Raw genomic sequence first — 12,865 nt, forward strand, 5'->3', positions numbered from 1 at the left:
ACTGCCTGGATCGTCCTCTGCATTGTGAATGGTTCCCCTAAAAACCTTTGTACTACCAATAAGACCAAATGGTCTTGTTTCACGACCAGCGGGGCAGCAGGAGAAATGGAGGAGAAGGTGTATAACAGCAGCTGTTTAATCAAAGTTAAGAGTGTATACAAATTACAATGAAAAATGGATTCTGCAATGATATAAGGGTACTCAAGTACTAAGCCACCGACCCCTTATATCAGACTAATATTAAAGTAGAGTTGATAAGTTGTTGATGGGCTTTGTTCTATGGCTGATGAACAAAGCAAAGTCTGTTCTCCCTCCAAAAAGTTCTTTGTCTGTTCCGTCTCCTCTGCCGCGTCGTCTTGCTGTGTGAAAAAGGTGAGGTGTTCTCCTTGTGGTTCCGTGTCAGAGTCCTCCTCCCACCGTCACCACACCCACCTCTTATAGCAAAAGCCTGGAGTCTCTCGTGATGTCACCAGAGTGACATCACCAGATGTGTTCCTCCAATCCCAGGCCGGCACCGAGTATTTGAAAACGGAGGAGGGCCCACCCTATTATTTCCCTTGTTTTTCAACCAAAGAACAACCACCATCTGACTAACATAATACTTGGGTTATTGATCTCACAATATATATATTCGAATTGCAATTGATTACATAAACACAGAGATATCATAATTGAACACAGTCTGTTACCATAAGCCTAGTTTCAACCTAAGTGAAACTAGTCTTACTATGCAGGGGATCAAGTCTCAAACACAGTCTTTTTGGCTTTCATTGAATAGCTACATGAGGCCTAATCATTCTTTTACCTTACATCAATATCTCTTTTATACAGTTTAGTATACAACACATTTAAGTATTTTCCAATGTAGTTTCAAACGTGGCCTAATTTCAAACTCTGTGATTCCCAGCCATAAACCTGGCATATTTCATATAATTTAATTCAGAATTATTACCACAATATAAACAGGCCTATTTGTAGTTCATATCAAACTAATCTAAGTGTATTACTAGACATTTGAAAATGTACTTAGTGTTAAACAAGGCAGGAGCAAGCCAGGTGGTCACATGTGTTTATTACTTATTACTTACTAGGAGACCAAGTAAGCCAGGTGGTCACATGTGTTTAACTAAGGCTTATCTGAACTCCTTCCTGTCCCCCACCCTGACGAACCCAGGTGGCTCTTTTGTTCTAGAACCCCCGAAGGGCTTATTCAAACAGTTCTTTATCGTTTACAGCCAGCTGTTGAGTGGCCCGACACCCAACCTTTTGTGAGGGGTCTTGCGTTAGTAAATAACCCTATCTATTTTAGTGAGACAGGGCAAAAGGGCAGAGTAATTTAATCACCAGAAGAATGTATTTGGTTGACTGACTAGTGCAGCTGTTTTCTCTAAATATAACACATTAGTTTGATTTGAACACCAGTTTCAGGCAACATGTCTCTATTTATGGTTACAAAATACTACTGCACTATCAAAACCAATTGCTTTTAGCTTGTCAATCAGAATGGAGTGATTGACAGTGTCGAAGGCCTTTTGTAGGTCCAGCATGACCATGCCGCAGTATTTGCCCGCGTCCACCTCTTGTTTGATGTGGTCGTTCAAATAGAGAAGGCATGTGTCAGTGGAGTGGGATGTTCTGAAGCCAGATTGGAATTCATAGATTCGATTTTTTTCCCGCCAGGTACTTTTCGACCTGTTCGTAAACTATTTTCTCCATGACTTTCGAGATGGAGGTAAGAATAGAAACAGGGCGGTAGTTGCCTGGGTCTAATTTGCTGCCCTTTTTGTGCAGAGGGGTCACTCTCGCAATTTTGAAGTCCTTGGGGACGTGTCCCTGTTTTATGGAGAGGTTTATTATGTGTGTGATGACTGGGGTGATGGCGGCTGCTGTGTCTCTGAGGAATTTGGAGGGGATGTTGTCATGGCCAGTGGCCTTGTTAGGTTGGAGGGCGCTCAGTTTTTTGAGTACCTCATCGGTTGTTACCATTTCTAGTTTGAAGTCGTCTTTGCGGACCCCTAGGTTTTTGTAGTATCTACTATGTGTTCTACCCCATAATGCCCTGAGTGGGAGGGTAGTTTGTTTACCAGTGTTGTGGCTATGTTTGTGAAGAAGATGTTTAAGTAATTGGCTACATCCAGCTTGTGATGAGCGTGTTGTCCGTCTTTATGTTTATGTTTGAGAATCTGGTTTTAAGTTTTTTACTGCAGCCTAGTTGATTATTGAGTAATTTCCAAAGTTCACATGGTTTGTTTTTGTTTTCCTCAGTTTTGTCATTGATGAAACCTTTTTTTGCGGTTTTGATCATGGTGTTTACGTCATTTCTTAGTCTGTTTTTTTGAATTTTTTGTTCAACCACATGGGCTTGGAGTTCACTGTTTGAGCTTTTGGAAAGCTTTGTCTGTAACAACCATCAAATGCACTCACAGCACACACATCCACATGCACACACTCACGTTAAACAAACAACTCACTGCAGCACCCACTTTACCTACTTTAGAACACCTAAACACACTTTATATTTATTGGTAAAGAATTTGCACTACAACCCATACCTCATTACACCTTACTGTAAATTGTACCTCATCCCATTTCTGCTTTGTACTGTATAGTATATTGTATCGTAACTCAGTTACTTCTACTCTGCATTGTACATTGTATATATGTATATACTGAACACTTTTGTCTACGTACTTGACTTCTATTTTATACTTGCTATACTTATTTTATACTTATCTATTTTTGTCTAGCACAGTCCCTGGATCGTAACAGAAAGAAGCATTTTGTATAAAAGTATTCTGTACTTCTGTATGACAACTAATAAAGAAACTTGAACTTGAACTAGTGTCTAGTTTCAGAGTTTCCTGCAGGGTATTCCATGATGTAGGGGCAGAAAAGCCAAAAGCAGGAAAGAAGGATCCAACCCATCCTCTCCAGTTGATTTCCTGGTATCAATGGCTTGAAGTGCCTCAAGAACAGAGTTTACAGACAAGGGTTGTAAATGAAACTCCTATATGCACAGGGAATGTCCTGATCCTGTCCACCAGGTGGGTCAAATTTAATAGATGACCAGCTTCTATCTAGATATCTAGATTAGCCATACAGTAATCAACCTTATCTAATATGATTGGCAGGGCTTCGCAGGTAAGAATATTAGTTTCACAGTATTTTTACACCCTAAGTTGCTACATTCTTGTATTGGAAGGGATGACGTGGTGGACCTGATTGACAGCTACCAGTATGAGGACAACCAGGTAGACGACCTGGATGCTTTCGCCAGAGAGCCTTACATCCTGCACTTCAAACCACACAACACAGGTTGGTCACCTCAGCTCTTCTGGAACATAGAGGGTACTCAGCTGTACAAAGACTAATGGCAGTTACGGCTTTTTGCCTTTGTAGGGCAGAGTGGTCCTCCAACTCTCATGTCAAATTGAAAACACATTAGGCTGTGGACCCCCGCTTGATAGGGTTTTGTCTCTTTCCTCATCTGGAAAGATTTTTGTTGTTAGATATGATTTACTCCAGAATATCTATACTGTACGTGTGGAGACAACAGTGATAATAAACCTATGATAAGATAAGATAAGATATTCCTTTATTGATCCCCTTGGGGAAATCCAGGCATCATAGCAGCATGGGGGAGGGGGGAGGGGAGGTACAGGTAGTAGGAGACATGGTACAGGTCACAGAATTATAGTACAGTATTTGCCCAACAATAAATATAGTTACAAATATATAATCTAATAATCCAATAATCTAAATCTAATCTAATATATAATCTAAAAATGCTAAATGCTAAATATATGATCTGATGAAGTATACATTATACACATAAGGTGTGGTATGCATAAGGTAAGTATATATTGTCCTTTTAGTCCTTTAGGAGTCAGCTACTAGGTTCCTAGTAGTTGGATGTCTGGCAGCAGTCCCTGCACACTTTTGTGGAGCCTGATGCCCGCTGGTATATGAAGGACTGGTTTTGAGTGTCGGGGGGGGGGGAGGGTATGAGTCTGTGACTGAATGTGCTTCTCATTTTGCATTTTGGCTATCTCGTCGTAGAGGGGGTGGGAGAGATTCTCCAGGATGGCAGCCAGCTTCCTTCTCATCCCCCTCTCTGCCACCACCTCTAGTCTGACCAGCTCGACTCCCACCACAGAGCTAACCTTCCTCACCAGCTTGCTCAGTTTGTTGGTGTCCCTCGAGTTGATGTAGCCCCCCCCCCCCCCCCCCCCCCCCCCCCAGCATGCCACAGCATAGAAGAGGACGCTGGCCACTATAGACTGGTAGCAGTCTATTGCAAACATTGAATACATTTGATGTATTCTCGCTTTGGGCTAGCTTCTAGTCAATGAAACAGTGATAACAAACCTATGATATTTATATATTCTCTGTGTGGGCTAGTTTCTAGCTTCTAGTCAATGCAACAGTGATAATAAACCTATGGTCTTTCTTATGTATTCTCTATTTGGGCTAGTTTCTAGCTTCTAGTCAATGCAACAGTGATAATAAACCTATGCTCTTTCTTATATATTCTCTCTTTTGGCTAGCTTCTAGCTAGCTAGTCAATCAAACAGTGAAATTAATCTATTCTCCATCTTTCTGGGGACCCCCTGGAACCCCTGCAAGGACCCCCACATTGAGAACCAGTGTCATAGAGCACAGGGCTGGTCCTCTATATCCACCTTGTGTAGATTATTGTTTTGATCCTCTGTTTCATTGTCATCATGTTGATATGGTTGTAATCTTGTTGGTATGCCTGAGGCACATCTATTCATAGATGCTTCCATGTTACACTGTTTGTTTTGAGCAGACAACCGTTTGTCGCACAGGCCGGTTTATCAAGTTTGATCAAAACAACCAACCGTATAGGCCTACTTGGTACACAAACTGTTCTAGGCGATGCCTACTGTTTTTTCTCCACAAAGTTTTTTTTTATTATAATTTTTCATAACAACACAACTAACATACATCTCCATTCATACACATACATTCAACCTGCAAATTTAAGTGTTTATAAAAATATATATATATACAAAAAGTTTCAAAGAATGTTATAGTTTCCTTTTAAGTAGCACCCACGTTTCCATTTTGCATGACAGACATATATGGTTCCCAGAGTTGAACAAAGTATTTCTGCTTGCCCATAGCGAGGTAAGTCAGTCTTAATATACTCTTCCAACATCTCACAGACAGTGAAACAAAGTACCCTGTGCTGCCAACTGTTAGTGTGAGTAAACTTTAAAGCGTTTGTGTATGTGTGTGTTTGTGTGTGTGTGTGTCGCAGTGCTGGAGGACTTGGTTCTGATCCCGGTCCACACCAAGCCGTGGGACACAGAGAAGGAGTTGAACGAGCTGTACGAGGTGGTCCAGGTAGTTCGAAACAAATGGAAAACGGAGGTGAGTTGGACGGTTAGGGACAGATAGTCCTAGTGTAGTGTAGAGTGTAGTGCTAATCAGATGTATGTACAGAGTTGTAGTATAACATGTACAGTGGTACAGGTGTAAAGACAGTATGGTAGTAGTCATACTGTCCAGCAGCGTAACTAGTAAGAGTAGGTAAGGGATATGTACAGATATAGATATAGTATCTACAGATATGTAGATAACCTACATTGGGTGTGCTGTGAAGTAGGTTTCAACATTTATTTCAGGGCTTGTACAGACTGGAGCGTGGCCCCATTGACTTTGCATTCGTTTTGTGGCTAAGTAACAGAAGTTGTGGGTATCCATCAGTATGAAGAACAGCATGGATTGTGCTGAGAAAGGACTGTAGGAAACAAGGCTAGAGGACGGTCCACAATTCTGAACATACCCCTTAAAGAAAAGAGGTGTAACCTATAATGCTTTATTTACATTCTACAAGCTGGTACTATGCGGTAGATAAAATCTGGGGTGTAGACTGCACTAACACCAGTTCTATATATCAGAGGGATTGTGATGAAGATATACAATCATTACACGGTTCCAGAAGTGATGAAAGATGATCATTTCCTATTGTGTTGTGTTATCCAGATAATCACATGGCAGGCAAACACTGTCATGATTTGTTGTTGTTGGTGTTTTTATTGTTTATAATTGTTGTTTTTATTGTTGGTATATGGTTGGTTATATTGTTTATAATATTCAGGATACATATTTTCAGTTGTGAGTCATAACTAAAGACAAAATAATAATAATAAAAAAAAAAAATATATATAGATATGGTAATCTCCTATCTCTCCTAGAACATAATGATCTTGGGCGACTTCAACGCAGACGGGGCGTACGTCTCCGACAGCGAGATGAAGGAGATCCGTATCCGTAGCGACAGCAACTTCCACTGGCTGATCGCCGATGATGTGGACACCACTGCCAACACAGGGAACGAACACACCTATGACCGGCATGTAACCCTCCCCACCCTTGCATACTTGATAGAAGCAGATTTTCAAAATTTTTACAAGAGCCCAGACCCCTCTTTTGTCATGGAGGGTGATCTGAGTGTTGTAGCTACTGACCAGACCAGGGCATCTGAGTGTTGTAGCTACTGACCAGAGCAGAGCATCTGAGTGTTGTAGCTACTGACCAGAGCAGAGCATCTGAGTGTTGTAGCTACTGACCAGACCAGAGCATCGGAGTGTTGTAGCTACTGACCAGAGCAGAGCATCTGAGTGTTGTAGCTACTGACCAGACCAGAGCATCTGAGTGTTGTAGCTAGTCAAGTCAAGAGTTTTATTTGTCACGGCATACAAGTATACAATGAAATGCGGGTGGTCTTGCCCGCAACGATGTGCAATACAGTAGTACAACATATAATGGAATCCAATAAACAACATTGTGCAATAAACAGGTAACATAGTGGGACATCACGGTATTTGTACATAGTTATTTACAGAGCATGAAGGACATGCTAGGTCCCTTGGTAGCTAGCTACTGACCAGAGCAGGGCATCTGAGTGTTGTAGCTACTGACCAGAGCATCTGAGTGTTGTAGCTACTGACCAGACCAGAGCATCTGAGTGTTGTAGCTACTGACCAGAGCATCTGAGTGTTGTAGCTACTGACCAGACCAGGGCATCTGAGTGTTGTAGCTACTGACCAGAGCATCTGAGTGTTGTAGCTACTGACCAGACCAGAGCATCTGAGTGTTGTAGCTACTGACCAGACCAGAGCATCTGAGTGTTGTAGCTACTGACCAGAGCAGAGCATCTGAGTGTTGTAGCTACTGACCAGACCAGAGCATCTGAGTGTTGTAGCTACTGACCAGACCAGAGCATCTGAGTGTTGTAGCTACTGACCAGAGCAGAGCATCTGAGTGTTGTAGCTACTGACCACAGCAGAGCATCTGAGTGTTGTAGCTACTGACCACAGCAGAGCATCTGAGTGTTGTAGCTACTGACCAGACCAGAGCATCTGAGTGTTGTAGCTACTGACCAGACCAGGGCATCTGAGTGTTGTAGCTACTGACCAGACCAGAGCATCTGAGTGTTGTAGCTACTGACCAGACCAGGGCATCTGAGTGTTGTAGCTACTGACCAGACCAGAGCATCTGAGTGTTGTAGCTACTGACCAGAGCATCTGAGTGTTGTAGCTACTGACCAGAGCATCTGAGTGTTGTAGCTACTGACCAGACCAGAGAATCTGAGTGTTGTAGCTACTGACCAGACCAGGGAATCTGAGTGTTGTAGCTACTGACCAGACCAGGGCATCTGAGTGTTGTAGCTACTGACCAGACCAGGGCATCTGAGTGTTGTAGCTACTGACCAGACCAGGGCATCTGAGTGTTGTAGCTACTGACCAGACCAGGGCATCTGAGTGATGTAGCTACTGACCAGACCAGAGCATCTGAGTGTTGTAGCTACTGACCAGACCAGAGCATCTGAGTGTTGTAGCTACTGACCAGACCAGGGCATCTGAGTGTTGTAGCTACTGACCAGACCAGGGCATCTGAGTGTTGTAGCTACTGACCAGACCAGGGCATCTGAGTGATGTAGCTACTGACCAGACCAGAGCATCTGAGTGTTGTAGCTACTGACCAGACCAGGGCATCTGAGTGTTGTAGCTACTGACCAGAGCAGGGCATCTGAGTGTTGTAGCTACTGACCAGAGCATCTGAGTGTTGTAGCTACTGACCAGACCAGAGCATCTGAGTGTTGTAGCTACTGACCAGACCAGAGCATCTGAGTGTTGTAGCTACTGACCAGACCAGAGCATCTGAGTGTTGTAGCTACTGACCAGAGCAGAGCATCTGAGTGTTGTAGCTACTGACCAGAGCATCTGAGTGTTGTAGCTACTGACCAGAGCAGAGCATCTGAGTGTTGTAGCTACTGACCAGAGCAGAGCATCTGAGTGTTGTAGCTACTGACCAGAGCAGAGCATCTGAGTGTTGTAGCTACTGACCAGAGCATCTGAGTGTTGTAGCTACTGACCAGACCAGGGCATCTGAGTGTTGTAGCTACTGACCAGACCAGAGCATCTGAGTGTTGTAGCTACTGACCAGAGCATCTGAGTGTTGTAGCTACTGACCAGAGCATCTGAGTGTTGTAGCTACTGACCAGAGCATCTGAGTGTTGTAGCTACTGACCAGACCAGAGCATCTGAGTGTTGTAGCTACTGACCAGACCAGGGCATCTGAGTGTTGTAGCTACTGACCAGAGCAGAGCATCTGGAGCTGCACAAACCCGTGACAACAGCATATTTTGTATGATAGCGGAACCGCATGAACAAAATGCCAACTTTGTTTGAGGCAAAATAAAGCAAGATGCACTTCTACCGTAATTGTCTGTCCGTTAATGTCGCACAAAATTACCAAATCAAATTCCTTGTATGTGTATACTACTTGGCAATAAAGACCTTTCTGATTCTGATTCTGTCACAGGATTGTTGTGTACGGAGAACACATGCTTGATGCCATTGTGCCAAACTCGGCCAAGCCGTTCAATTTCCACACAGAGTTTTCACTGACGGAGGCAATGGTGAGTTGTTTTGGCCCCCGACTCTTCAGCCTGACACTATTATCCACAGTTAACTTGTATTACCCTATATTTTCAGGCTTTTCCTCAATTTGCTAAACAGACACTAAACTTGTTTCCCTTAAGGCCCTGAAAGTGAGTGACCATTACCCTGTTGAGGTGGAGCTACGTGGGGCCCCTCCTCCCTCCTGGAGCTCTCAGACACGTCCCAGGATTGGTTTTGGCCAGCCGACTCCCGCAACAGATAGCAAACCTGGTCAATGTGAGTTACAAATCTAGCAAACACTACACTGGCATTTTGGTAGTGGATATGGATACAAGTGTAAAAGTTTGGTCTAAAGTTGGCCTACAGTGTTTAGCTTCACAAGGATGGCCTCTGACAGAGGTATTCTACAGTGTTTAGCTTCACATGGATGGCCTCTGACAGAGGTATTCTACAGTGTTTAGCTTCACATGGATGGCCTCTGACAGAGGTATTCTACAGTGTTTAGCTTCACATGGATGGCCTCTGTTTACCCTAACACGTAGGGGTGTAAAAAGTACCCAGAAATTATACTTAAGTGAAAGTATGGGTACCGTCTCAAAATTTGGAGTATTTGGCTAAAAACACACTTGAGTAAAAGTAAAAAAGTTTCTACTTTTAAATGTACTTAAGTACTAAAAAGTAAAAAGTTTAAACTTTTTTTCTGACTGTCTATTCTTCTGATAGCAGAAGATCCCCGCTTTCTAGTCTTGGGCTGTAGCCTGTGTAATCATCCATGGGCTTGTCTTCCATGAGTGACGAGTCTGATATGTCAGGTCAAATGTCAGGGTGACAGACACTGCTAAGTAGAAATGCTCAGCATTTAAGATGTTTTCTGCAAATTAGTTTGATTTCTTAGTTTAACCTGAATCGTTCTTAGGCAGCCAACATTAAAGAAGACTACAGTAACTTACTGTACAAATGAAATGCATAAATTCATAAATAAATAAACGTGCAGTATCAGACCAGTCTACTGACTTAAAGGACCATAAAAGTAATTTTCTGCCAACAATGTACCTAGGCGCAAGCCATACAGCCTCTGAAGGGCCTAGGTCTCTAAGATTTTATGAGACTGTGATTATCCTAGAGGCCACAATGTGTTCACATAAACAAGGATGGTGTCACTACATTGAAATGGCTACTATGGGGACTAATATCATCATACCGACTGTTGCACCTGCTGACTGCCTCCCAATCGCACGCATAGCTTTCAGACTATTCTCTCCTCCCCCTAGGCCCCCTCCCTCTCTCTCTTTCCTTCTCTCACGCTTATTTATTGTGTCCTTGTATACTATTGCTACTGTAATTTTGTATTTTATTTACTTGTATGCATGTACATAACCTTGTTTTTGTTACAGCCTCCCCCCCCCCCCTCCCCTCAAAAGGTCTTTGCTTTTTGATCAGGCTGCTTTTGTATATAAGAATTTGTTCTTAATTGGTTTCTTAATCACTCATACTATCGTGGGTATGGACGGGTACATTTTCCATTGATGGGGATTTGATTGGCTGTTTTTTTTATATATTTTTTTATCCACTTTTTCTCCTCCTGTTTTTCTGTGTTTTTCTCCCATCCCAATTTAGTCGTGCCAATTCCCCCCTCCCCTTCCTGGTCGTTGCTCGCATGTGCCCCCCACTGGTCGTCTAGGGAGGGTTGATAGATACTATCGCATGTCCCCTCCGATACATGCAGAGTCAGCCAGCCACTTCTTTTCACCTGCCAGCGCGGACTCTCATTGGTGAGGTGTAACGTGTGGGAGGCTCACACCCTCACCATCTCCCTTCCTCGCTGTGCAGGCGCCCTGACCGACCTGTAGGGGTCGCTGTTTACAACGACCAGATTACCACCCACCGGCTTCCCTCCCGCTGACTCTGCCAATTGAGCCAGTATGACGGCCGGCCAAGCCGGCGGCAACGCTGACAGCCGGATTCGATACCAGTGTCTCATGCGTTGGTGACGAGCGCTTAGTCTGCTGCGCCACCCAGCCGCCCTGATTGGCTGTTTTTAAATAAAGTGCGGCCGCAGGATTAATAACGTTAACGTTAGTTCGGCCAGAGAAACAAATATACTAATTAAAATAGTTGGACCTGCGAGATTTGTACTTTGTACTTTGTAGGTCTGCATTTTAAATGTAAGGAGTAAAAAGTATGTTTTTTTCCTCTGAAATGTAATTGAGTAAAAGTACAAGTATACAAACCTAATAATACAGTAAAGTACAAATCCCCAAAAACAGTACTTGTAGTATTGTAAGTAAGTATTGTAACAAAGTACAATTACTCAAGTACTTTACACCCTGATAACCTGTGTGTGTGTGTGTGTGTGTGTGTGTGTGTGTGTGTGTGTGTGTGTGTGTGTGTGTGTGTGTGTGTGTGTGTGTGTGTGTGTGTGTGTGTGTGTGTGTGTGTGTGTGTGTGTGTGTGTGTGTGTGTGTGTGTGTGTGTGCATGTGCGTGTGCGTGTGTGTGTGTGTTCATTCAGTGAGTCTTCAAGAGAGTTTGCAGATCGATGTGTTGAAACTAAAGAAGGAGAACCTCCTGCTGGAACAAGAAAGACTTCAACTGGAGATCAGATTGTTGAAACAAAAGCTGCATGAATAATTCAAAAGCTGTCATATTATATTCCATTATGACACTTCGCTTTTTCTGTCTTTATACCGCTGGTCTGTCTGATTTTATTACTTGTTTTGTAATTAAAGGTTTACTAGATAAAATAACATAAATCTAAAGCCTGTCTAAACTGTATCTATGCATGAGGATGGAAGGGCCATCAGTAACCTTTCAAAGGTTATATTCACTATATTTGGGGCCATCTATTTGGATAGGATCCTTCATTCAATAACTTTAGGTGTTTATACATGTGTATATAGTGACATCTAGTGATGGTTTTACACTTTCCTGCATGACATCTTCTGCAGTGGATGGTTGATCAGAGATGAACCCACTGAAACATCACTGATGCTGGAACTTGATATAAAAAAGTGTAGAATATCGCTCCCAAACTCTCAAAGTCTCTACTGATAACTTCCATTATTATTGATTGTGAAAGCTATGACATATCACATCCCAGACCAGGACAATCCCAGCCAAGGGCATGCTTTCCCCTTAATTGGCTGATATCAATTCCTGTCTCCTGAGCCGTTCAGCCATTGTGTAGTCCAGCGGTTCTCAAACTACGGGTTGCGACCCAAAGTGGGGTCGTGGGTAGGTGACAGTAGGTGACAGACGGGGGCGCGATGGAAAGTAAAAAAATAAAATCAATAATGTTTTTTCTTTTTTTTATGTTCTGGCAACATTTTGGCTAAATATGCCTCTTTTATAAATGTGTATTGATAACATAGTGCTGTAATGAAATGGTCTAATAAATATGCATGATCAAGTTCAACAACGTGTGCTTTTATTTTTATATTCCTTAATTCCACGTTGAAAGTGAGGGTTCGCCAAAAAATATTCTAAATAAAATGGGGTCATAGTATAAAAAGGTTTGAGACCCCCTGGTGCCAGTGTATGGCAGCCATTGAGCCTGCATAGCCCAAGGTTGGGTGCTACCATGGTGAAGGAAGACATTTCCACCCGACATTGTGGGGAGTGCTTTGAGTGTCTAGAAAAGCGCTATATAAATGTAATGAATTATTATTATTATTATTATTATTATTATTATTATTATTATTATTATTATTATTATTATTAATTATTATTATTATTATTATTATTATTATTATTATTATTATTATTATTATTATTATTATTATTATTATTATTATTATTATTATTATTATTATTATTATTATTATTATTATTATTATTATTATTATGTAGGCCTGTCTCACTCTAACCATTAATATGACAGGGGAAAGTAATGAAAAACATTAATTGACTGATCATCACCTATACATCGCC

The 12,865-nt window shown here is 42.2% G+C and overlaps 1 protein-coding gene across 1 annotated transcript in view; it reads left to right on the top strand.

The window, feature by feature from the left end:
* LOC311243665 (deoxyribonuclease-1-like) overlaps positions 1-12,344 on the top strand; it is a 58,392-nt gene extending 46,048 nt beyond the window's left edge. Inside the window, exons 5-10 of the mRNA XM_084332984.1 lie at positions 3,203-3,315; positions 5,285-5,397; positions 6,225-6,382; positions 8,857-8,953; positions 9,077-9,212; positions 11,448-12,344. Of these exons, the coding sequence (XP_084189110.1) occupies positions 3,203-3,315; positions 5,285-5,397; positions 6,225-6,382; positions 8,857-8,953; positions 9,077-9,212; positions 11,448-11,566 (736 nt within the window). The 3' untranslated portion in view covers positions 11,567-12,344. The remainder of the gene's footprint in view (positions 1-3,202; positions 3,316-5,284; positions 5,398-6,224; positions 6,383-8,856; positions 8,954-9,076; positions 9,213-11,447) is intronic.
* Positions 12,345-12,865: the final 521 nt, after the last annotated feature.

This window comes from Notolepis coatsorum (genome assembly GCF_963971535.1).
Source record: "Notolepis coatsorum genome assembly, chromosome: 17".
In the NCBI taxonomy this organism is placed as follows: Eukaryota; Metazoa; Chordata; class Actinopteri; order Aulopiformes; family Paralepididae; genus Notolepis; species Notolepis coatsorum.